We start from the raw sequence: 24,654 nt of genomic DNA, 5'->3' as shown, positions 1-24,654 counted from the left end.
AAAATCAAAGAGGGCCACTTTTCAACATAATTGTACAAGGGCTAAGAGTGTTGTAAAAGAGCGCCTGAAGGCTTTGTGTGTCAATGCAAGGAGCATTCATAACAAGGTGGATGAATTAAAAGTGCAGATTGTTATTAATGAATATGATATAGTTGTGATCACAGAGACATGGCTCCAGGGTGACCAAGGATGGGAGCTCAACATTCAGGGATATTCAATATTCAGGAGGGATAGACATGAAAGAAAAGGAGGTGCGGTAGCATTGCTGGTTAGAGAGGAGATTAACGCAATAGAAAGGAAGGACATCAGCCGGGAGGATGTGGAATCGATATGGGTAGAGCTGCATAACACTAAGGGGCAGAAAACGCTGGTGGGAGTTGTGTACAGGCCACCTAACAGTATTAGTGAGGTTGGGGATGGTATTAAACAGGAAATTAGAAATGTGTGCAATAAAGGAACAGCAGTTATAATGGGTGACTTCAATCTACATGTAGATTGGGTGAACCAAATTGGTAAGGGTGCTAAGGAAGAGGATTTCTTGGAATGTATGCGGGATGGTTTTCTGAACCAACATGTCGAGGAACCAACCAGAGAGCAGGCTATTCTAGACTGGCTGTTGAGCAATGAGGAAGGGTTAATTAGCAATCTTGTCGTGAGAGGCCCCTTGGGTAAGAGTGACCATAATATGGTGGAATTCTGCATTAAGATGGAGAGTGACATAGTTAATCCAGAAACAAAGGTTCTGAACTTAAAGAAGGGTAACTTTGAAGGTATGAGACGTGAATTACCTAAGATAGACTGGCAAATGACACTTACAGGGTTGATGGTAGATATGCAATGGCAAGCATTTAAAGATCGCATGGATGAACTACAATAATTGTTCATCCCAGTTTGGCAAAAGAATAAATCAAGGAAGGTAGTGCACCCATGGCTGACAAGGGAAATTAGGGATAGTATCAATTCCAAAGAAGAAGCATACAAATTAGTCGGAAAAAGTGGCTCGCCTGAGGACTGGGAGAAATTCAGAGTTCAGCAGAGGAGGACAAAGGGCTTAATTAGGAAGGGGAAAAAAGATTATGAGAGAAAGCTGGCTGGGAACATAAAAACTGACTGTAAAAGCTTTTATAGATATGTGAAAAGAAAAAGATTGGTTAAGACAAATGTAGGTCCCCTACAGACAGAAACAGGTGAATTGATTATGGGGAGCAAGGACATGGCAGACCAATTGAATAATTACTTTGGTTCTGTCTTCACTAAGGAGGACATAAATAATCTTCCAGAAATAGTAGGAGACAGGGGGTCCAGTGAAGTGGAGGAACTGAGGGAAATACATGTTAGTAGGGAAGTGGTGTTAGGTAAATTGAAGGGATTAAAGGCAGATAAATGAATTTGTGAAAGGAAAATCATGTCTGACGAATCTCATAGAATTTTCTGAGGATGTAACTAGTAGAGTGGATAGGGAGAACCAGTGGATGTGGTATATTTGGATTTTCAAAAGGCTTTTGACAAGGTCCCACACAGGAGATTAGTGTGCAAACTTAAAGCACACGGTATGGGGGTAAGGTATTGATGTGGGTAGAGGATTGGTTGGCAGACAGAAAGCAAAGAGTGGGAATAAACGGGACCTTTTCAGAATGGCAGGTAGTGACTAGTGGGGTACTGCAAGGCTCAGTGCTGGGACCCCAGTTGTTTACAATATGTATTAATGACTTAGATGAGGGAATTAAATGCAGCATCTCCAAGTTTGCGGATGACACGAAGCTGGGTGGCAGTGTTAGATGTGAGGAGGATGCTAAGAGGATGCAGGGTGACTTGGATAGGTTGGGTGAGTGGGCAAATTCATGGCAGATGCAATTTAATGTGGATAAATGTGAAGTTATCCACTTTGGTGGCAAAAATAGGAAAACAGATTATTATCTGTATGGTGGCCGATTAGGAAAAGGGGAGGTGCAACGAGACCTGGGTGTCATTATACACCAGTCATTGAAAGTGGGCATGCAGGTACAGCAGGCGGTGAAAAAGGCGAATGGTATGCTGGCATTCTAAGCAAAAGGATTCGAGTGCAGGAGCAGGGAGGTACTACTGCAGTTGTACAAGGCCTTGGTGAGACCACACCTGGAGTATTGTGTGCAGTTTTGGTCCCCTAATCTGAGGAAAGACATCCTTGCCATAGAGGGAGTACAAAGAAGGTTCACCAGATTGATTCCTGGGATGGCAGGACTTTCATATGATGAAAGACTGGATCAACTAGGCTTATACTCATTGGAATTTAGAATATTGAGGGGGGATCTTATTGAAACGTATAAAATCCTAAAGGGATTGGACAGGCTAGATGCAGGAAGATTGTTCCCGATGTTGGGGAAGTCCAGAACGAGGGGTCACAGTTTGAGGATAAAGGGGAAGCCTTTTAGGACCGAGATTAGGAAAAACTTCTTCACACAGAGAGTGGTGAATCTGTGGAATTCTCTGCCACAGGAAACAGTTGAGGCCAGTTCATTGGCTTATATTTAAGAGGGAGTTAGATGTGGCCCTTGTGGCTAAAGGGATCGGGGGTATGGCGGGAAGGCTGGTACAGGGTTCTGAGTTGGATGATCAGCCATGATCATACTAAATGGCGGTGCAGGCTCGAAGGGCCGAATGGCCTAATCCTGCACCTATTTTCTATGTTTCTATGTAAACAATCAAAACAGTTTTAGATGAGACTCTTTAATTTCTTGAGCAGGCTCTGATCATAAATGTGTGGCAGAACCAGTTAATTCATTTTACCTCAGGAAGTGGAACCTCCCTTGAGTGTATACAGGCACGGTTGTTAACTCCAACCTAATGCCCAGAATTCATTCTTTTCTGATTCCTTCAGCCTATTTTCTTGAATGAAGTTCTTGTGAAACTACCGACTGATCCATCAAGTGATGATCCGGTCTTCCATATTTCTCACATTGATAGGGTGTACACACTCAGAGTGGAATCTTTGAATGAGAGGTGAGTTACCAATCTAGCAAACGTTATATATTATTGTTGCCATGTTGCTCATGGGTCTAAATAAATTAAACAGTGCAAAACAAATCTTCGAAGTGAGTATAATGAATGTGAAACTAATTTCTAATGAAATATTCCATTTATTTGAGTTGGTTCTTGTTTAAGAAAACTCATTGGTGAAGATGATATCAAGTGATATAAAGATATTACTCAACTTCCACTAACACTCATGTTGGGGTATTATAGAGCACAGAAGAAACCTCAAGTCTAGTTTCAGAATTTTCCTTGTAGCCTATTTAACTGAAAACAGAACAACATTTTAAGATATCTGGAGAAGATGTATCTCAGGGTTGTATACTTTGATAATAAATGAACCTTTGAGACATCTGAGCACAAACTATAATCACCATTGTTTTCTTACAAAAACAACTGTATCTGAGCTTAATCAAACAGCCAAGCTTTGCACCTGCTCCTAATTATAAATTTCATTGTTGAGATATAATGACCAGACCTGAATCCAATAATCCCTCATTAACGTGCTGCAATTTTGCTATTTATTATCACCAGAAGATGAGGCGTGTTTTAGCTCTGCCACACAGAAAAAAAGTTTCCCCACTCTCCGACAGAATTGGATTTTGTGAGAGATTAAGATTTTAATTAAAAATTATATATTGATTTTTTATTACAAGTTAATCTACCTTGTTATAACCGAACACTTATGTGAGGATGTTATTTATGGACTTCAGTTCTGCATTTAACACAGTCATCCCCCATAAACTGGTCAGCAAACTGAACACCCTTGGCCTTGGTTCCTCCGTGTGCTCATGGGTCATGGACTTTCTCACAGACCAACCACAGCAAGTCAGAATTGGTAAGCACACCTCCACCACCCTCATCTTAAAAATAGGCACCCCACAGGGCTGTGGCTGAGCCCTATGCTCCACACACTCTTCACACATGACTGCAACCCCCTCTACACCTCCAACTCCATAATTAAATTTGCGGACGATACCACAGTGGTTGGCCTGATCTCGGATGAGGATGAAACAGCCTACAGGCTTGAGGTGGATCATCCGATGGAGTGGTGTAAGGACAATGACCTGGTCCTTAACACTTCTAAAACAAAAGAGATGATCATTGACTTCAGGAGATCAAAGGACAGAGTACACACCCCCCTCCATGTACACGGAGAGGTAGTGGAAAGTGTGGAAAACCTGAAGTTCCTTGGAGTTATGTTGTCAAAACAGCTGACATGGAGCACCAACACCTTGCTGCTTGTAAAAAGGGCACAACAAAAACTCTTCTTAAACACAAAATAATCTGCAGATGCTGGGCTCAAAGCAACACTCACAACACGCTGGAGGAACTCAGGAGGTCGGACAGCATCTGTGGAAAAGATCAGTCGACTTTTCAGGCCAGAACCCTTCCTCAGGACTGAAAAACTCTTCTTCCTCAGGAAGCTGAAACAGGCCAAACTTCCACAAAAGCTGTTGCTTAACTTCTACAGAAGCAGAACTGAAACCATCCTGACCAACAGCACCACAGTGTGATCTGCCAGCTGCAGAGCCGCTGAGCGACAAGACCTGCATCGCGTGGTGAAGGCGGCCCAGCGAACTGTCAGGATGGAGCTCCCAGGACTGGACACCATCTATTCCAGCAGACTCAGGAGGAAAGCAATCAGCATAACCAGAGACACCACACACCCCGGCCACTCCCTGTTTGACCCACTGCCGTCCAGCAAAAGATTCAGGACACCATAAGCCAGAACAAATAGACTGAAGCTTCTATCCCAGAGCTGTGGCCTCCATCACACCACTCCCACAGAACAATGACTGAAACTGTGAGCACACACGTGCAAGGACTCAAATACTTGCACTAATGGCACTTTGTGCATTACTGTGATATTCTGGTGCTGCTGCAACGTATTTTCTGCTACGTATCTATTTAATACTGTTTTTCTATTACTGTCTTGTTTCTATCTACCGCTTTATTTAATTGCCTGAGAGGAAGCCAAACAGAGTTTCATTGTACCCATGTATAATGACAATAAAGATCACTCAATTCAATTCAATTCACTAAGTTTATGTTTTTCCTGCCTCTCAGAACAACAGAGCTTTGCTTTGTTTTATACCATTCTTAGCTTGGTGAGATGACAAAATGCATCACACAAGAAAATATGAAATTTTTATTGTATGTCTAAATCTGTAAATTAAAAAAGATAGTATCTAATTACAGCCTGTAAACATAGCTTTGCTTTCAGTCATGTTAAATAATGCAGTTGCTAGAGTTGGTTACTTATCAGCTAGTTTCAGAACAGCGGAGGTTGTAGATATTTTTATTAACTTTTCCAGGATTTTATATACAGGTTTAATGTTGAAAGATTGTATTTTAGATTTTTGAAAGTCTTTGTGGGAAAGTGGTTTAAAACATATGAGGAAAAACTTTTAAGTAGATGCCATAGTGAATGTGATATTCTGTGCATTTTGCTTTGTGGTGTAACTAGAGCTAACAGGAAAGGGTTGAGTCAGAATATCTGGAGAACATGTTGGTAGGTGTAAATGAAAAATCAAACTAGAAGTTGAAACTAAATTGAATAAGGAGTGAAGAGAAAGATTAGGAGAAAGTAGCAGAAAATAGAGGTGTGAAAATGAAAGCAAATATCAGTAGAAATAGAGGCAGACAGTTACACTGGAAAATCTGCATTATTAACAAAAACAGTGATAAATGGAAGCTGCAGTTTTTACTTTAGTATGCATTAGATCAATTTTTTTCAATATCCTCTTGGGATTTCCTCAAAATCAAAATATAAGTTGCACTTTGGCAGTGTTCTTGGATGACAGAAGAGGTGATTTATCTGATCTGATTTCTAATGTTTAGTCCATTACCATGATTACTATTTTTTCCAAGTTATTATGGAAGAGATTGCATTCCTTCAATTCAAAACAAGTGAAAATAGTTTGTATTGTTGAGTGGAACTTTGACAAACTTCCATAGATTTATGGTGGAGAGTATACTGACTGGCTGCATCATACCCTGGTATGGAAACACCCAATGCCTTTGAATGCAAAATCCTACAAAAAGTAGTGGATATTGCCCAGTCCATCAAGGGTAAAGACCTCTCCACCATTGAGTACATTAATACGGAGTGTTGTCACAGGAAAATAGCATTCATCATCAGGGACCACCACCACCACCACCACCCAGCTCATGCTCTCTTCTCACTGTCATCAGCAGGAAGGTACGTGATCCTCAGGACTTGCCACCACCAGGTTCAAGAGCAGTTATTACCCCTTCAGCCATCAGCCTTCTGAATCAGAGATGATAATTTCATTTGCTCCGTCACTGAACTGTTCCCGCAACCTATGGATTCACTTTCAAGGACTCTTCATCTTATGTTCTTGATATTTACTTGCTTATTTGGTATTATTATTTCTTCTTCCTTTTTGCGTTTGCATAGTTCGCTGTCTTTTGCAGACTGGCTGTCTGCCGTTGGTGCAGTTTATCATTGGTTCTATTATGGTTATTGGATTTACTGAGTATGCCTGCAACAAAATGAATCTAAGTTTGTATATTGTAACATGTATGTCATTTGATAATAAATTTACTTTCAACTTTAAATCTTTAGGCAAACCAGTGCACATTTGGTAATATACCCAAAACCATTTACACTTTAAAATTCATCGACCTATGAAATGCTTTTAGATCTTTGCAAAAATGTGAAAGTAGTGTCTTTTGGGACTTACTGACATTTTTGTATTCCTGAGTTTGTCAGAAATCTAATTATTTTGAATGCATGAGTAATCTTGTCGACCAGACTTTTGATGAGTTGTCACTCTTTCTCTCCTTTGCAGGACTGCCTGGGTTCAAAAGATTAAAGCAGCTTCAGAACAGTTTATAGAAACAGAGAAAGGAAAACGTGAAAAAGCTTATCAAGGTATAAATAACAAGAATTTACATTTACATCATATAGTCCACATCCCTGTTTAAATCTTTCTGTCATTATTTACTCCTCAATCAAGAATTAATCTTACATTACCATCCAGAATTATTGTGCCATAAAATCAATGGGACAAATCCTAGTGGGCTGGAGTCAGCTGTTATCACTGGAATCTCGGCTTCATTGGATGTTAAATAATAATAATACTTTGTTGATCCCGAGTGGGAACCTCTTTAGTTACAGTAGCCACAATTTTAAAAAAACAACTTAGCAGTGGGCAGACTTAACTAATAATAACATACATAATAATATATACAAAAATAATGTATCAATGTGCAATAATAATGTACTAAGTAATAAAGCAGAGGCTATTGTACTATGATGTGTGTTCTCCTGTTGCACAGAGATGAACTGTTGTGAATGCTTATTGCATTTGGTAGGAAAGATTTTCTCTGATGATCCTTGTGACAGCACAGCTGAATGAGTTTGTTCGAAAAGGTGCTGCACTGCTAATTCAGTAGGTCATGGAGAGGATGTGCCAGATTGTCTATAATGGATAACAGTTTGTTTAGTGACTTCCTCTCCACCACTAAGGTTGTAGCCAAGGACAGATCCAGCCTTTTTGATGAGTTTATTAGTCTTTTTGCATCACCAGCACCGATGCTACTCCCCCAACATAAAGCAGCAAAGAAAACTGCACTCACTACAACAGACTGGTAAAAGATCTCCAACATCCTGCTGCACACATTGAAGGATCTTAACTTTCTTAGAAAATAGAGTCTGCTCATCCCCTTCTTGGAAACAGCCTTGGTGTTGGTTTTTCAGTCAAGTCTGTTGTCGAGGTGAATACCCAAGTAGTTGTACTCCTCCACCACCACAACCTCTCAGGATGTATATAGTACTCATCACAGCCCTCTTCCTCTCAAAATCAATCACCATCTGTCTGGTTTTGGCCACGTTCAGGAGCAGGTGATTCCTCCCACACCACTCCACAAACTTGTCCACCAGGTCCCCTGTACTCCAGCACCTACCCACCTCTGATACATCCAACCACTGCAGAGTCGTCAGAGAACTTCTTCAAGTGGCAAGACTGGGAGGAAGTCAAAGACTTATTGAGTAACAAATGGCTCTGTATGTGTCACCATGCTCTGCTAATGGACAGGGAGCCCAGCAGCTGATCCTGTTCTTAATGGGATCTCTCACTGTAATGGTGGAAACATTCTATTTCCATTCCTACTCCAGGTCAGACTGGTGTAGAATTGACAATCCCACTGATTTCATTGCAAATTCCAGCCTCACTCTCTGAGTGCAAAGCAGAAGTAAAGTAATTTAGCAAAGTTATTTTTTTTTGTAATTTTTTTTAATTGAATTTCATCATCAAACATTTCCATAAGGTGTATTTCAGATGTTTTATTTATTTCTATCTTTAACTGACCACAATTTTTTTAAAAATTGATCATTTATTTCATTTTAATAGTTTTTAAATATCTGATTTGACATTTTTAAAACTGTCAAAAATGGTAGACAGCTTTTACAAGTGGTAAAAGTCTACCCTGGCTCTGCCATCTGTGTAAATTCTGTCAGGGTGTTCCTGGATCAGGGCCCTTTGCCTCCACTTCCTGAGGCCCTGTGGCTGCTGTCATCCTGTCACCTCATCACCCCATCACCTGCAAAGGGTGAGCAAGTTTGGCCTTCCACTTCTGGATTAAGTGAGGGTGGGCAAGTGGGGCAGAGTTGCCTCCTCCTCAGTGGGGGAGCTTGTGGTATTAATTTGGACGTCTGCTTGCTGTACGGATGAGATTAAGTTCCATGTTGTGAAGCATAGGACATTCCAATACTTTGTAATCTTCACTAGTGAATTAAACTGCAGATGGATATTCATCTTTATTCTACTTTCCCGGCTATGCCTACAAGACCAACACTCGTGAAAGCTCCTTCTACAGACCTTGGCTTTTTTTTGTCTTGTAGCACGTTCACAGAAGACGAGTGGAATTGGACGGCTTTTGGTGAGCATTATTGAGGCGACTGAACTGAAACCCTGCCGAGCAAATGGTAAATGACCTGAAAACTGAAAAATATTTCAGCTCAGCCCAGATAGTGTTTTAAACTGCTTTCTGCTAATAAATAATAACATTCATTTGAATTTAAGAAGTTTTGTGTTTCAGTTTTAGTTTTATTGCATTATAATCTCTGTTCCAGTATGTGGTTCATTTCTGCTACAAATGATTAACATAATGAACATATAAATATGAAAAACACACTGGCATTGATTACAATTTCAATTATTTGGTTTGATAGATTATAATTTGAAACGTTAACAATGCATACTGTAGGAAATTTGCTCTTGGTTTCAATTCTGTCTAACTTAAGTCAGTGGAGAGCTTTTATAGCTGAGTTACAACCGGGCACATTAACTTAAAATGTAATGTCCTGATTTCCTGACAACATGGATCAGGTCTGCTCTGGCTGTCAGAGTATTTCCATTGTTCCAATGATTTTCTTTGTGTCCTGTTGTCCCACATTCCCATCAACTTCCTTTCACCCTCCCAGACTCTAGACTGTCCTACTCACCTACACAAGGGCAATTTATAGTAACCACTTTAACCTGCCTAGCCACGTGTCTTTGGAACATGGGGGAACCTGGGGCACCAAAAGGAAACGCACATAGTCACAGGGAGAGGGGTAAGTTCCACAAAGACGGCACTTGAAGTTTAGGATTAGTCCTTGATCCTGGTACTGTGGGGCAGCAGTTCTACTTTCACCACTGTGCCACCCTTAAAACCTAAGCATGTCATCACCCAAACCAGGTACAATTCCACTGGAAAAGAGAAAATCAAGGGTAGAAGGAACTTTGTCCATATAGGTCACAAATGATAACCATTTTGCACTTACAGACACAGTGATTATTTTAATGGTTACTGTGAGAAAGAAGCAGTGAAGACCCTAGGTTCAGGAACAGTTATTACCCCTCAACCATCAAGCTCCTGAAGCAATATAGTCAAATTCACTCACCTCTACACTGAACTGATTCATCAACCTAGGAATTCACTTGCAAGGATTTTACAACTCATGTTCTCAATATTATTTATTTAGTTATCTCTTGCAATTAGTTCCAACACCTACAAAAACTGGAAGAATCTTGGTAATTGCTTTCGTGAACATATTGAATTTCAAGGTAGCGGTGAAGTCCAATAGAAACGTGTAATGTGTTTTTCAAGACATATAAACTGGAATTGTGAAGCATCAGCTAAGTAGTTCTGTATACAAGTGATACAAGTGTAAGTTCTCAAATATGCCAGAAAACAATGATGAAAAAGACAACAGAATTACTAAAAATGCTATTATATTGTGGCTCAGGGGAAAAGTAATATTTTAAGAGTTTGAAAAGATGCTTAACGAAAATTCATCCAAGTATTGCTAATATACTTTCTTAACCTCTGATAAATCATTCATCATCCCAAGCAGCAGGCTACATGTTTCGCCTAATCAGCTTTCTGAATAAATTGAACAGGGCAAGATCATACACAAGTTTCTGGTCAGTTCTGGTTGCCTCACTACAGGAAGGATGTGGAAACCATAGAAAGGGTGCAGAGGAGATTTACAAGGATGTTACCTGGTTTGGAGGGCATGCGTTATGAGAATAGGTTGAGTGAACTCGGCCTTTTCTCCTTGGAGCGACGTAAGGTGAAGGGTGACCTGTTAGAGGTGTATAAGATGATGAGAGGCATTGATTGTGTGGATAGCCAGAGGCACCAGGCTGAAATGTCTAACATGAGAGGGCACAGGTTTAAGATGCTTGGAAGTAGGTACAGAGGAGATGTCAGGGGTAAGTTATTTACACAGAGGGTGGAATGGACTGCTGGCGACCGTGGTGGAGTTGGATATGATAGGATTGTTTAAGAGACCTCGATAGGTATACGGAGCTTAGAAAAATAGAGGGCTACGGGTAACCCTAGGTAAATTCTAAGGTAAGGACACGTGCGGCCCAGCTTTGTGGGCCGGAGGGCCTGTATTGTGCTGTAGGCTTTCTATGTTTCTAAATACTCAATATAGAAACTTATTAAGGGGCCACTTGGAAAGATTAGCTTGGAAAAGATGAATAAAAGGTGAATATTTTATACAACAGATTACTTAAAAATTTTGTTTGTCCCTGTCATTACCAGGAAAGAGCAACCCTTACTGTGAAGTCACCATGGGATCCCAATGTTACACGACTAGAACTCTGTCAGACACTTTGAACCCAAAGTGGAACTTTAACTGCCAGTTTTTTATCAAGGACCTTTACCAGGATGTATTGTGTATCACACTCTTTGAAAGAGATCAATTTTCACCCGATGGTAAGAGTTCTTGTAATGACTATCTATTTTTTTCAGCAAGAAAGAAAGACCAGCGTCCATACAATAAATTACAAATATTAAATAGTTTCTAACAAGTCTCAATAAACACAAATTTTAATGAGGACATAGCAATTATTCTGAAAAAAATTGAAGTATTTTATAGAAACATTAAAAGAATGGATATTCTTAAGAATTCCTCTTAAAATGCAATAGTGATATAACCTTGCACACATTTTTGAATTGGAATTGCCCAATTCTCAAAAAAAAAACAATATGTAATCTTTCCTGTGGAACTTAATTTGGTTTTTATTTCCAATCCCAATACATTCATATTTCCACCACTTAAAGCCAACAACTAGGTTTTGAGTTTTTGTCAGTTATTTACAGACAACAGAGTTTAATAGTATATTGTAAAATTTATTATAATAACATATAAACAAATATAATAAAATGTGTTTTAATGATATTTGTGCTGATTAACATGATTTAAATTGTATGCATTTCCAGATAAGATTAGTAACTGTCAATTTCTTAAAGGTAGCAGTAATGGATCAATATTTTTTAAATGATTAACTGAGACATACATTGTATGCCAGATGTATTGAGCAGACTGCACAGCATCGAGTGAGTGAGAGTGAGAGAGAGAGAGAGAGAGAGAGAGAAGAAAAAGAGAAAAAATGCTGGAGGAACTCAACAACTCAACATAGAAACCATAGAAAAACCACAGCACAGAAACAGGCCTTTTGGCCCTTCTTGGCTGTGCTGAACCATTTTCTTCCTAGTCCCACTGACCTGCACACGGACCATATCCCACCATACACCTCCCATCCATGTATCTGTCCAATTTATTCTTAAATGTTAAAAAAGAACCCGCATTTACCACCTCGTCTGGCAGCTCATTCCATACTCCCACCACTCTCTGTGTGAAGAAGCCCCCCAATGTTCCCTTTAAACTTTTCCCCCCTCACCCTTAACCCATGTCCTCTGGTTTTTTTTCTTCCCCTTGTCTCAGTGGAAAAAGCCTGCTTGCATTCACTCTATCTATACCCATCATAATTTTATATACCTCTATCAAATCTCCCCTCATTCTTCTATGCACCAGGGAATAAAGTCCTAACCTATTCAACCTTTCTCTGTAATTGAGTTTCTCAAGTCCCGGCAACATCCTTGTAAACCTTCTCTGCACTCTTTCAACCTTATTTATATCCTTCCTGTAATTTGGTGACCAAAACTGAACACAATACTCCAGATTCGGCCTCACCAATGCCTTATACAACCTCATCATAACATTCCAGCTCTTATACTCAATACTTTGATTAATAAAGGCCAATGTACCAAAAGCTCTGCTTATGACCCTATCTACCTGTGACGTCACTTTTAGGGAATTTTGTATCTGTATTCCCAGGTCCCTCTGTTCTACTACACTCCTCAGTGCCTTACTATTTACCCTGTACGTGAGAGGCAGTATCTATGGAAAGGAATAAAGAGTCAACAATTCAGGCCAAGACACTCCAGAATTTTGTATATGTGACTCTGGATTACCAACAACTGAGGAATCTCTTGTGTATAGAAAGAGAATGTTATCGTTTCAAACCAGTGGGATCGTTTCAAACCAGTGATGTGAAAAACCATCAACCCAACAGTTAAATTATTTACAAACATGTTCTAGTTTTTCTTCTTCCATTGACTTTATCGAAGTTGGAAGTTAACCTCCCATTTAATTATAGGCATTATTCAAATTCTTTGGATGAACAAAGCATTTAAATATAGTTCATTATTTTTATAGTCACCTTGGACTTACAGCACTTATTGGTGTTGAGGATGGCGCCAATAAGTAGAAACTCTGCGTGCAATTCAGATAGGAATCATCAAATATTCACCTTTAGGACTACTACAGCTGAAATCCAGAGTCATAGCCATGGGAACTGCATTAAGCAACATGATTTTAAGATGTTTAAAAAATCTATTGATCCTCAATATCGACAGACCCTGGATGTCAGACTCAGGTGATGAATGCAGTTCCCCTTTAAGAAAATGGAGGTGTACTAAGTTTCAGGTATGATTAAAGGCAGAGGCCTTAGACTGCCACTCCTGACTACCCAGCTGGTGAATGTACAGTCTCTGGAAAATAAAATTGAAGACCTCAGAGCAAGATTGCAGTACCAGAGGGACATCAGGAACTGCTATGTACTTTGCTTCATGGAACCATGGCTTACTCCAGCTATTTCACACACAGTGCTGCAGCCTGATGGTTTCATGATTCTCCACAAAGACTGGATAGTTCAGTCTTTTAAAGATAGAGGAGGGGAAGCATGCTTCATGATTAACTACTTCATCATCATTTACATGACAGTTCTATCTCAGTCCTGTTCACCCAACCTGGAACATCCCGCAATCAAGAGTCGTCTATTTATACTTTATTGTCGCCAAACAATTGGTACTAGAACATACAATCATCACAGCGATATTTGATTCTGCGCTTCACACTCCCTGAATTACAAATATTAAATATTAAAAATATTGAAAATAGTTGAAATTAGTAAATATTAAAAATTTTAATTATATATCATAAATAGAAAATAGAAAAATGGAAAGTAAGGTAGTGCAAAAAAACCGAGAAGCGGTCCGGATATTTGGGGGGTACAGCCCAGACCCGGGTCAGGATCCGTTCAGCAGTCTTATCACAGTTGGAAAGAAGCTGTTCCCAGATCTGGCCATACGAGTCTTCAAGCTCCTGAACCTTCTCCCAGAGGGAAGAGGAACGAAAACTGTGTTGGCTGGGTGGGTCATGTCCTTGATTATCCTGGCAGCACTGCTCGGACAGCGTGCGGTGTAAAGTGAATCCACGGACGGAAGATTGGTTTGTGTGATGTGCTGCGCCGTGTTCACAATCTTCTGCAGCTTCTTTCGGTCTTGGACAGGACAACTTCCATACCAGGTTGTGATGTACCCTAGAAGAATGCTTTCTACGGTGCGTCTACAAAAATTAGTGAGGGTTTTAGGGGACAGGCCAAATTTCTTTAGTTTTTCTCAGGAAGTAAAGGTGCTGGTGGGCCTTCTTGGCAGTGAACTCTGCTTGGTTGGACCAAGTCAGGTCATTTGTAATATTGACCCCGAGGAACTTAAAGCTTTTGACCTGTTCCACTTGTGCACCAGCGTTCTAAATTGGGTCGTGCATCCGCTACTCCTTCAGAAGTCAACAACCAATTCCTTCGTCTTGCTGACGTTGAGAGATAGGTTATTGTCTTCGCACCATGCCACCAGGTTCTTAATTTACTCTCTGTACTCAAACTCTTCAATACCCGAGATACGGCCTACAATTGTTGTGTCATCAGCAAACTTATACATTGAGTTTGATGGAAACTTGGCTACACAAGTTATTTTATCTGACAAAGGAGTTTATCGCAATCATCCTGGTAGGTGTGTACATTCCACCTCAGGCCAACGTCAGGCAGGCACTGAAGGAGCTGAGCACCATGATCAGAGTCACGAAACAGCGTACCCTGATGCCTTCCCTATTATTCTGTGGGTTTTCAACTAGGCCAGCTTGTAGAAGTCTATGGAGAACCTATCATCTGTGGAATCAGAGGAACCAACACACTTGACCATTGTCATGCCACCAAAAAGAACACTTAGCATGCTATCCCATGCCTGCATTTTAGAAAGTCCAGTCACCTGGCTGTACTTCTGCTGGCATATAGGCAGAGAATAAAGACCACCAGTGGTGAGGACCAAGAAGGTATGGTCCAGGAAGGTGGAGACGTGCCTACAGAACTGCTTTGGTTCAGTGGACTGGAGAATGTTCAGGGATTTATCTTCTGATCTGAATGAATATGTCATAATTGTCACTGACTACATTAAGACCTGTGTGGATGAGTGTGTGCCTCTGAGAGCATACTGGATATACCCAAACCGAAAGCTATGGGTGAACCAGGAGATTCGTAGTATGCTGAGGGCTAGACGTGTGATATTCAAGACTGGTGATCCAGAACTAAACAAGAAGTCCAGGCACAACCTATGAAAGGGTATTTTAAGGGCAAAAGTGCTATTAAATTGATGATAAAAGAAGGAATCGGAGGCATGTCAGCTCTGGTAGGGTTGGCAGGCCATTACTTCCTACAAGGTGAAACCTGGCATCATGAAAGGCTTCACTCCCAGATAAGCTAAACTCCTTTAGTGCCTGCTTTGAAAGGGAGAGTAAAACCACACCTGTGCAGATCCCAACAGCATCTGATGACCTTGTGATGTCTGTCTGGAAGCCAATATCGGAACATCTTTCATGGTGGTGAACTCAAGGCATCAAGTGCAGATGGTGTACTTGGCAGGGCACCGAAAACCTGTGCCAACCATCTGGCGGGAGTTTTCAAAGATATCTTCAATCTCTCTCTGTTGCAGTCAGAGGTTTCCATTTGTTTCAATCCTGACTAAGCAAGGAGATGCACCCATTGCAATTTGCCAATGGCCTCAATAGGTCTATAGCAGATGCAGTCTCTCTGGTTCTCCGTCTTGTATCACCTGGATAATAGTTTACATCAAGCTGCTGTTTATTGACTACATCTCATGATCAATGCAATCGTATCCTCAGTTCTAATCAACAAGCTCCAAAACCCGGGCCTCCATACCTCCCTCTGCAACTGGATCCTTGACTTCCTAGAAGTAACACCTCCACCTCACTGACAGTCAACGCTGGCGCACCTCAAGGATGAGTGCTTAGCCCACAGCTCTTTCTGTACATCCATGGCTGTGTGGCTAGGCATAGCTCAAACACAATCTGTAAATTTGCTGACGACACAACTGTTGTTAGGAGAATTTATGATGGTGAAAAGGAGGCATACAGAAGTGGGATAGATCAACTGGTTGAGTGGTGCCGCAGCAACAACTTTGCACTCAATGTCGTAAGACCAAGGAATTAATTGTGGACTTCAGGAAGGGGAAGTTAAGGGAAGATACACCAGTCTTCATTGAGGGAAGAGCAATGGAAAGGGTGAGCAGTTTCATCTTCCTGGGTGTCAACATCTCTGAAGACCTATCCCGGGCCTAACATGTTGAAACAATTACAAAGAAGGTATGACTGTGGCTGTATTTCACTAGGAGTTTTAGGAGACTTGGTATGTCATCGTAGACGCTCACAAACTTCTACTGTGGAGAGCATACTGACTGGATGCATCATGGCCTGATATGAAGAGGCCTCTGCACAAGATCGGAAAAAAGCTGCAGGAAGTTGCAAATTCAGCCAGCTCCATCATGGGCACTAGCCTTCCCAGCATCAAGAACATCTTCAAAAAGGTGGCATCTGTCATTAAGGACTCCATCACCCAGGACATTCCCTCTTCTCATTGCTACTGTCAAGGAGGAGATGCAGGGGCCTGAAGACACAACTCAACAGTTTAGGAACAGCTCCTTCCCCACTGCCATGAGATTTCTGAATGGACAATGAACCAATGTACACTATCTCACTTTTTTTCTTTTTCCTGCTCTCTCTTTATATTAGTTATTTAATTATTTTTTAAAATTTATGTTATTGTAACTTATAGTTTATTTTGTATTGCAATGTACTGCTGCTACAGAGCAATATATTTCATGACATATGCCAGTGATATTAAACCCGATTCTGATTCTTGGGTGTCATTTCAATGAATTAACAAGTTTTAACAAGGTATAATGTGTCTTCTGAAACTATTTGTTTTACTTTAAGCCTGTTACTGTACTTCAGTGACATGCATTTTACGGTATGTATGGACATCAGGAAGCATTCTTAATAAGTTATAAAACAAAATTAGAACTCCCTGATAGTTCTCGAAATAGATTGTAGAATTTAACCACACAATGTATGTTTTATTCTGGTTCTCAAGTGAGCTATGATGGTAGCTAGTGTGGTGTAGTTGGCCTTAGTGCCTCTTGGTTATTGTTAGGAAAGCAGTGAGGATTTTTGTTCTTCATTATCCAGTGACATCTGCTGAAAGATTTTAGATTAGATTAGATTCAACTTTATTGTCATTGTGCCGAGTACAGATACAAAGCCAATGAAATGCAGTTAGCGTCTAACCAGAAATGCAAAGAATAGTGTTATTTACAAAATAACTGCTAATAAAAAGTAAGTGCTACAGCACACAAATATAAAAGTACTGAGAGTACAATATGGGTGCAATATTAATAGCGCTGTGATGCGAGGTTCAGCAGGGCCACAGCCTCAGGAAAGAAGCTCCTCCTGTGCCTGCTGGTGTGGGAGCGGAGGCTCCTGTAGCGCCTACTGGTTGGGAGGAGAGTAAAAAGTCCATGGTTACGGTGAGATGCATCCTTGATAATGCCTTTTGCCCTGCCCAGGCAGCATTTATGGTAGGTATGAGTTAAATATAGCTGTCTACCAACTTGTAATAAACTTCTGCTGGAATCAGCAAAACCGATACTATAATGGAAATCAACAATTTACAATATCAGGGGTGTTGAGGGTGGAGTGTGTGAAGCAATAGAATTAAATGAATTCTCAACATCAATGCTGGTTTATCTATTTTGGCCAGATTTCCTAGGTCGGACAGAGGTCCCTGTGGCAACAATCAAAAAGGAGCAAGAAGGCAAAGGACCAACTACAAAACGCCTTCTTTTGCATGAAGTGCCAACAGGGGAGGTATGGGTGCGTCTTGATCTTCAATTATATGAACAGAAGACATTACTTTGAAGCTTAAGCTTCAAAATTTCGTGAATTTTGAATGCTCAATGAGTAAGATTGTGTCATTGGTCAATGGATGGCAAAATTGGAAACAGTTTTTTCTAGAGTTCCCAAGAAAGCCTAACAAATGAAACCTCAACCAAAATACACTGTGATACTCAGTCATGCTGATAGCCAATTAGGTTCCAGCCTTGTCATTGTGATTGAAATAATGAGTTTTTGCTGAGATTTTTTTTGCCATTCTGAGTCTGGTTTCCTTGTCACTAAAACTGTTCACAAGAAATCACTAAGGAAATGTAATGCAGATTTCATCAGTTTGGGCAATGAGCCAATCAGGTTACCTCCCCTCTTGTTGAGGACAACCCTATTTCCTGCTTGGAACTGCTCATGGCAAGCTGCAGAATGACTTTACTTTTAACTTTTGTTTGAAAGTAATGAATATCGAGAATTCAAGTAATTCAAAAGCCATTCACTTATTCTATTGTACTTTCCAAAGCATGCATATTTTGAATTGTCTTGTATTTTCCTTTTGTAACTGTTAAAGTTTATTTCTCAAAACAATTTTGAATGGAATGGAATTCTAGGCTTAAGCCCAAATTTATTCAGCTTTATTTTCAAGTGAATCACTGGTGAAAAGAAAAACTGATAACGTTTACCAAGTTTTAGAAAGGTGCATGCAGGATATTTGCTGGAGATGCAAACTCTTTATAAGAGCTAAAATCCGTGAGAAGGCCTTAGCTAGTGAACAGGATCAGTAACGTTTTGTGAAACTTTTTGTCACATGGTATAAAGGCGTTTGTCCAATACATGAAAAATGCAGTGCATGAAAAGGTCTATCTTGGCACTAGTTTTGATTATAATTAGTAGTACATAATACAGCTTTCCTCTTTGCCTTAGTTCAGGTAGCTTGTAAGTGAACAGGCTTCTGAAAAAAATATTTTTTGTAGTCATTCATTAATTAAAATATTTTGTCATACCTGGAAGGACATAGGAACTATACCAATATTTTGTTCAATTCAGTGGATTTTATATAGTAATGAAAATATTTTTGCATTCAGTGGTGTAACTTTGAAATTTAAGACCTTATAAAGTATTAAATCAGACCAAATTTGATGATTGGTTTCTCAGATGCCAGCTTAATAATTTGTTTATATCTGCACAAATACATTCTTGATCAAGTCATTAAGATGTTTATTTCATATATATAAGCCATCATTCAACTAATTACCAGAAAACCTGTATAGATAAATTGAGAGAATGATTAAAGAGAACAGGTGGGAGGCTGAAACCATATTTCATCCATTGTCCTTGTATTTTTACTTGAGAAATCACAGTTCATCAGATCTTCAGCAAATTATTTTTATGTGCTAAAGATAAAACAACAATAAATGGTTATATCAAAGTAAAAAAAATATTGAAATTGTCTGGCACATTTGAAAATGATTTGGAAGAACAGATTTATAGTTTGGATAGTTAGACCTATTAATTTCCACCTCTCTCTCATTTGCTGATTGACCAATTCCATTTTCTGAAATTAATGCAGAGAGAGAGTTCTTTTGATCATAGACTGTGCTTATACACCAAAATTTATTATTTCCTGTATCTCCTTTTTTTAAATTGATGTTATGGAGTCTCAAAGATCATTAAATTCAACTGATTTTGTTCTTAAGTTTTCTACTCATGAGAGATAAGCAGTGGTAAAATAAACCTATGTTCCTGTAGAGGTGCAGTGGTTTTTCAAATCATTCATGTAACCTTCATTCCAACATTATAAACATATCTTGAACTTATTGATACAATTTTTTATTTCCTATTTGAATTTTATTTTTTTATTTAAAAAGCTATTAACTTTATAATGGTGCTGGTATTGTATTTTGATAATGCAGGCTAGTATCACTGTACTGTGAATGTGGTGTTCAGTTATATCAGAATACCTGTATAATAATAGAAAGTTACATTTTCCAGCTTAGGCCCTTAAGAACACTATTTAAAATCTCCTGTTGTTGTTTTGTGAGCTTTGGAAGATTGTTTAGCCAGATTTAGTGCAAGTGTTCTATATGGTAGTTTGTGTGTGCAATAAAGGATACAATAATTCAAATCTTAGCATGCATGATTGCCACAGGTAGCAATACATGCGACTTTTCTGTTCTAGTAATGTGGATTTCCCATTTTACCATGCAAGACACAAATAGTTTCATATGAAAACCACAATACTGACTGTTCATATATGTAAAGTTATGGGATTAGTTTTTTGGTTGTTTTGCCTCAAAGGGAGTCATGGAATGACAGAAGTGTGTTTCAATAGAAGTAAAAGTATCACCTCATTTGCTTTATAGAAGCAGACTTCAATGCAGATATATAAAGTGAAAGAAATATTTATCTTCCATATTTTTGAGATCCATGATTTTAAAAAATCCATAAAATGGGTATCTAAACCACTAAAAGCTCTAGTGATACTTCAGTATTACTATTTAATTTCCTGTTGAAATTGAATGCTTTCATTTAGGTGAATTAAAGAGGCAGGTAGGATTGGTCACAAACCATGCGTGTTATTAAATATTTAAATGGATCATGAGCAAAATCTAAGATATTGTGTACTAACTGAATATATTTCTTGTAAATCCAAACTCAGATGTGCACCTAAATGTCCATGAAGATTTGTCGCTTTTTGATAATTTATGTAAGATTAGAAGAAACATTAGGGTAAACAGCTGTTCTGCTTGTTTTCCTGGAGAGGTTACAGGTGGAGTTTGGGAACTTCTATGGAAATCTTACACATGTGTGATTACCGAGGCATAATTAATTTACCATTCTTGAAGGTATTTTTGAAGAGCAGTCTGGTTCAAAAAAAAATCACATTAACTCATCCAAGTGAAGAATAGCTGTGCAGGACAAAGTGTAAGAAAGACATTATGAGCTGGGTCAGGTATTAATTATATTCCAGCAAAGAGTGATTAGAAGTATAAACTTGCTTCTTTTAATGTCTTGGCCTTTCTCTTTACTCTCTGCCTTTTCACTGAGAAGTGATGTTGAACAACTACTACTTACCTACCCACAGACATATTATTGTTTTTTGGATCGATTGTAGTCATAAAACGTTACAAGCTCAACATTGAGGAACATTCCTTTTTAAGCTATGTCCTTTTCACTTCATTCCTTGTCCACTATCACCGTCATCTAAGAATAGTGACTGGCCACTGGCAATAATGACTCTGATCATCAATTGGTTGAGATTCATGAGGTAGTCTTACCGACACCTCTGCAGTAATATGATTGCTGCAGTGTTTGAAAATTGTCCTGTGTGTGGCAGTGATTAGACATTTCTTGCCATTTTAGCAGATGATATTCAGTTAGGATTAAAAGAAAAAAAAGTACTTTCAAATAAAAATGTTACTGAAGGACTCTGTAAATGCTATGACATACTGCTGATGTTCTTGACTCCAGACTTCTTGAGAGCAAATATTGTACGGTTGACCCAGCTGCTAGGATATTGGCATTGACTGTCAGAATGTGCCACATATGGCATCTGTCATTGTTTTGATCACTGACCTTTAAGCTAGAATGTATAAAAAAAAACTCAAAACAGCTGCAAGTTCTGCAGCATAAATTAATTTTCTCAAGTGCAAAAATGTATATTATAAATGAGGGAACAGGGAATATCTATTTTGCCAAATATTTTTCCTATCTAATGGAGCAATTGTTATAAGGGTTCTGAAAAACACACTGTGTGGTATTAAACCTCTTTGATAATTCAGTCAAACCACTGCCAAACTGTTACCATTGTTGAAAACTAACAGTTTAAAGGGGATTGAAACTGGAAGTTACAGTTTAATATTTAAAGTCCTTGGCGTGTAAATTGTTTTTTTTTTTGCTTTGTTAAATCATGTAAAACTTTTTTTTAAATTCTACTGTGATTTTATGCCACTGCTTTTCCTATGCAGTCTGCTGTAGAGTATCTCTTTGCACTACTGTGGTATCAGTTGCTTGATATTTTGTAGATTGAATTTCTTTGTATAGTTTGCAGTTTAATAATTCCTTAAAATGTCAATAAAATTGATACCTTTAAATTATTAACTGGTCTGCATTTTGCTTTTTGGAAATAATACAGATAAAAATGTTATTACTTAAGTGACAAAATTGGTATGAAACCAATTCCAGGATTTGAAAATGATCAAGGTTGGTATAAGCACACATAGAGAGGGAATTATATTTTTCAGATAGAGAATATTTGCTTCATTTATGCAGAGATAGATTAAAAATTCCAGTGTTTTGTCTGACCTCAGTGAGAATTGGTAACGTCTCTCTTATATGATGCTAGGTACCTGTAATGCTGCTGCAAATAAGTTTTTCACTGCATCTGTGAATACCTGAGCATGTGCCTATGACAATAAAATTGTTTCTCTGAGTGTTCATTTACACTTCCACAATATCACCTTCAGCACTTAAAATGGGTAACAATACTTCTTGAATACAACAATACTTCTGTTGTATTCCACCAAGATACAACACTGGGCGTCACGGGAGGTTGTTCCTGCTTGTGGCCATTGAACGTGCAGCTCCTCCCGTGGAGGGTCAGACACCCTGAGCCAATAGACTGGTGCTGGACTTATTTTCCATCTGGCACAGTTTGTATTTTGTTGTTTGATTGTTTGTGGTTTTTGTATTGCTATATTTACTTCTTGCCAAATAGTTTGCTTTAGAAAGAGGATGTCAGTTTAACAATCCTTTTACTTTTGATTTCTATTAAATGACAAGTGGCACTTGCGGCAATGTCTTTATTTCAGAAAATGAAACTCGAATTGTGTGAAATACTAAAAAGTAGTCTTACAACAGTATTAAAATAGCACATAGTAAATAACAAGAGGCTGTCAAGTAATTTTAAAATATTTGGAGATTTGTACAGTATAGTGGAAAATGCATAGTCTTAATGAAAAATAGAATAAATTTCTTAGCCAATTCCTGCATACTTTAAAATAAAATTCCTACTTTATGCCCCAGACTGAAATGTATATGTAAATTGTCTCCACACCATTCTTCCTTATATTTCTGCAAATCTCCCGAAGATAACTCAGCCTCATTTATGAAAGTGAGAATACAACTAACAGCAAATTATGTGGCCTCATCAATAACCCCTCCAAGTTATAACTAAAGCACTTCATTTTAGGTCAACAAATAGTTCATCTCTTAAGGATATTATGGACTGGTTAAAAAAATAGTAAACCTTCATTGTCCTGTACAACTTTCTCCCTTTCTTAAATGTTCATTTAAAATTTTGAATCCCCAAAGTCATGAATTCAGGTCAATCAATTACATGCAGATTTTTCAGTTTTTGTTTTAATTACACCCTGTATTTCGTATGTATATTTTTCCATGGAAGTAAACATCAACACATAAACATTTTCACTTTATCTGCCTTCTCATTTTTGGCAATTTAGTACCTCTGAAAGAAAAAGATACAAGTGAGCAGCTAATAACAATAATTGAGTCCTTATATTCCCATTTTATGTAATATTATTTTATTACTTAGTTTTAGAGATGGCTGTCATATAAGGAGACAGGATGATTTTCAAGAATTGAATTGAACAAATTTGTTGAATAAATGAATCTGGAAGATTACATCTGTTTGCCAGCATAGATATTAGAATGCCCATTCAATGTGCATCTTGGAAAAACTTCGAACAAGTTTGCATCTGTTCAGCAAAAGTAGATGAGCTTCTGTGTTTAGATTCTAGCAGTTTCTGAAATAATTCGTTTCCTTTGCATAAAAAAGTTAATGTTAAAAAAATTCATTAACCAGAATTTCAATTCTAAATTGATTAAACAATTCTTTACAAAATTAAAACATATAGCACCTGTGATGACACAGCAATCGAGTATTTTAAGAGAGCATAAACATTCAACTCTCCTTCATGGGATGGGGGGGCGGGGTGGGAAACAAGGCAAAGAGGAAAGAAAACAAGCAGCCAGACTCAAACCATAAACTGAGCATGGGCATGGTCTCATAAATGGTTTTCTGAACATCTAACTTATAAATTACAAATATGTTTAAGTATCAAAACACATCCCTTAATTGTTGCTAATTAAGTTGCAATTGCAAATCAAATGTGCACATGGTCAACATTTCAGATCAGGAATGCGAATACAGAGTGCCTCCAGCAGTTTGTTTTTGTTGCTTCAGATTTCTACGTCTGTAGTCTCCTCTGTCAAGATTTGGAGGATCATATCTCAGTAATTCAGCTGAAGGTTGCAGAGTGAGATATTAGCAGAAAACAATACTAAAAAAGGTCAAACATTCTAAATAGGAGTATCTGTAGACTGGAGCAGAGGGTCATCAGAACTTGGTACTTTACGATACAAGTAGTAAGTAGGGTGAGAGATGATTTTAAGTTTTTTTTTTAAAAAAGATAGGTGTTGGAATTCCACTATAAAATCTTGGAAATAATTGAATATGGAGGTAACTTTCAGACTCCAGTCAGTTTGGATTGGCAACATCTCCTCCACCATCACCATCAGCACAGGTGCACCACATGGCTGTGTGCTCAGATCCCTGCTTTGTTCACTTTATATTTATGACTATGAGGCTAAGTACAGCTCCAATGCCATAGTGAAGTTTGATGATACTGTTGGCCAAATCAAAGCTGGTGACAAAACAGCTTATAGGAGAGAGATTGAAAACCTTGGCTAAGTAGTGCCACAACAACCACCTCTCACTCAGCGTCAGCAGAATCAAATAGCTG

The 24,654-nt window shown here is 38.6% G+C and overlaps 2 protein-coding genes across 11 annotated transcripts in view; one reads left to right on the top strand and one right to left on the bottom strand.

The window, feature by feature from the left end:
* The window catches only part of LOC140194079 (intersectin-2-like), a 229,096-nt gene extending 207,109 nt beyond the window's left edge, over positions 1 to 21,987 (top strand). For all 7 annotated transcript variants that reach the window (XM_072251489.1, XM_072251493.1, XM_072251490.1 and 4 more), the window contains 5 exons: positions 2,858 to 2,979; positions 6,828 to 6,910; positions 8,882 to 8,965; positions 11,077 to 11,250; positions 17,769 to 21,987. In XM_072251489.1, coding sequence (XP_072107590.1) covers positions 2,858 to 2,979; positions 6,828 to 6,910; positions 8,882 to 8,965; positions 11,077 to 11,250; positions 17,769 to 17,926 — 621 coding nt within the window. In that variant the 3' untranslated portion in view covers positions 17,927 to 21,987. The remainder of the gene's footprint in view (positions 1 to 2,857; positions 2,980 to 6,827; positions 6,911 to 8,881; positions 8,966 to 11,076; positions 11,251 to 17,768) is intronic.
* Positions 21,988 to 23,472: 1,485 nt separating this feature from the next.
* The window catches only part of fam228a (family with sequence similarity 228 member A), a 35,085-nt gene continuing 33,903 nt past the window's right edge, over positions 23,473 to 24,654 (bottom strand). For all 4 annotated transcript variants that reach the window (XM_072251481.1, XM_072251478.1, XM_072251480.1 and 1 more), the window contains one exon: positions 23,473 to 23,672. In XM_072251481.1, coding sequence (XP_072107582.1) covers positions 23,639 to 23,672 — 34 coding nt within the window. In that variant the 3' untranslated portion in view covers positions 23,473 to 23,638. The remainder of the gene's footprint in view (positions 23,673 to 24,654) is intronic.

The sequence above is a fragment of the Mobula birostris genome, chromosome 2, assembly GCF_030028105.1.
Source record: "Mobula birostris isolate sMobBir1 chromosome 2, sMobBir1.hap1, whole genome shotgun sequence".
NCBI lineage: Eukaryota > Metazoa > Chordata > Chondrichthyes > Myliobatiformes > Myliobatidae > Mobula > Mobula birostris.
This window is presented reverse-complemented; position numbering and strand designations above follow the sequence as displayed.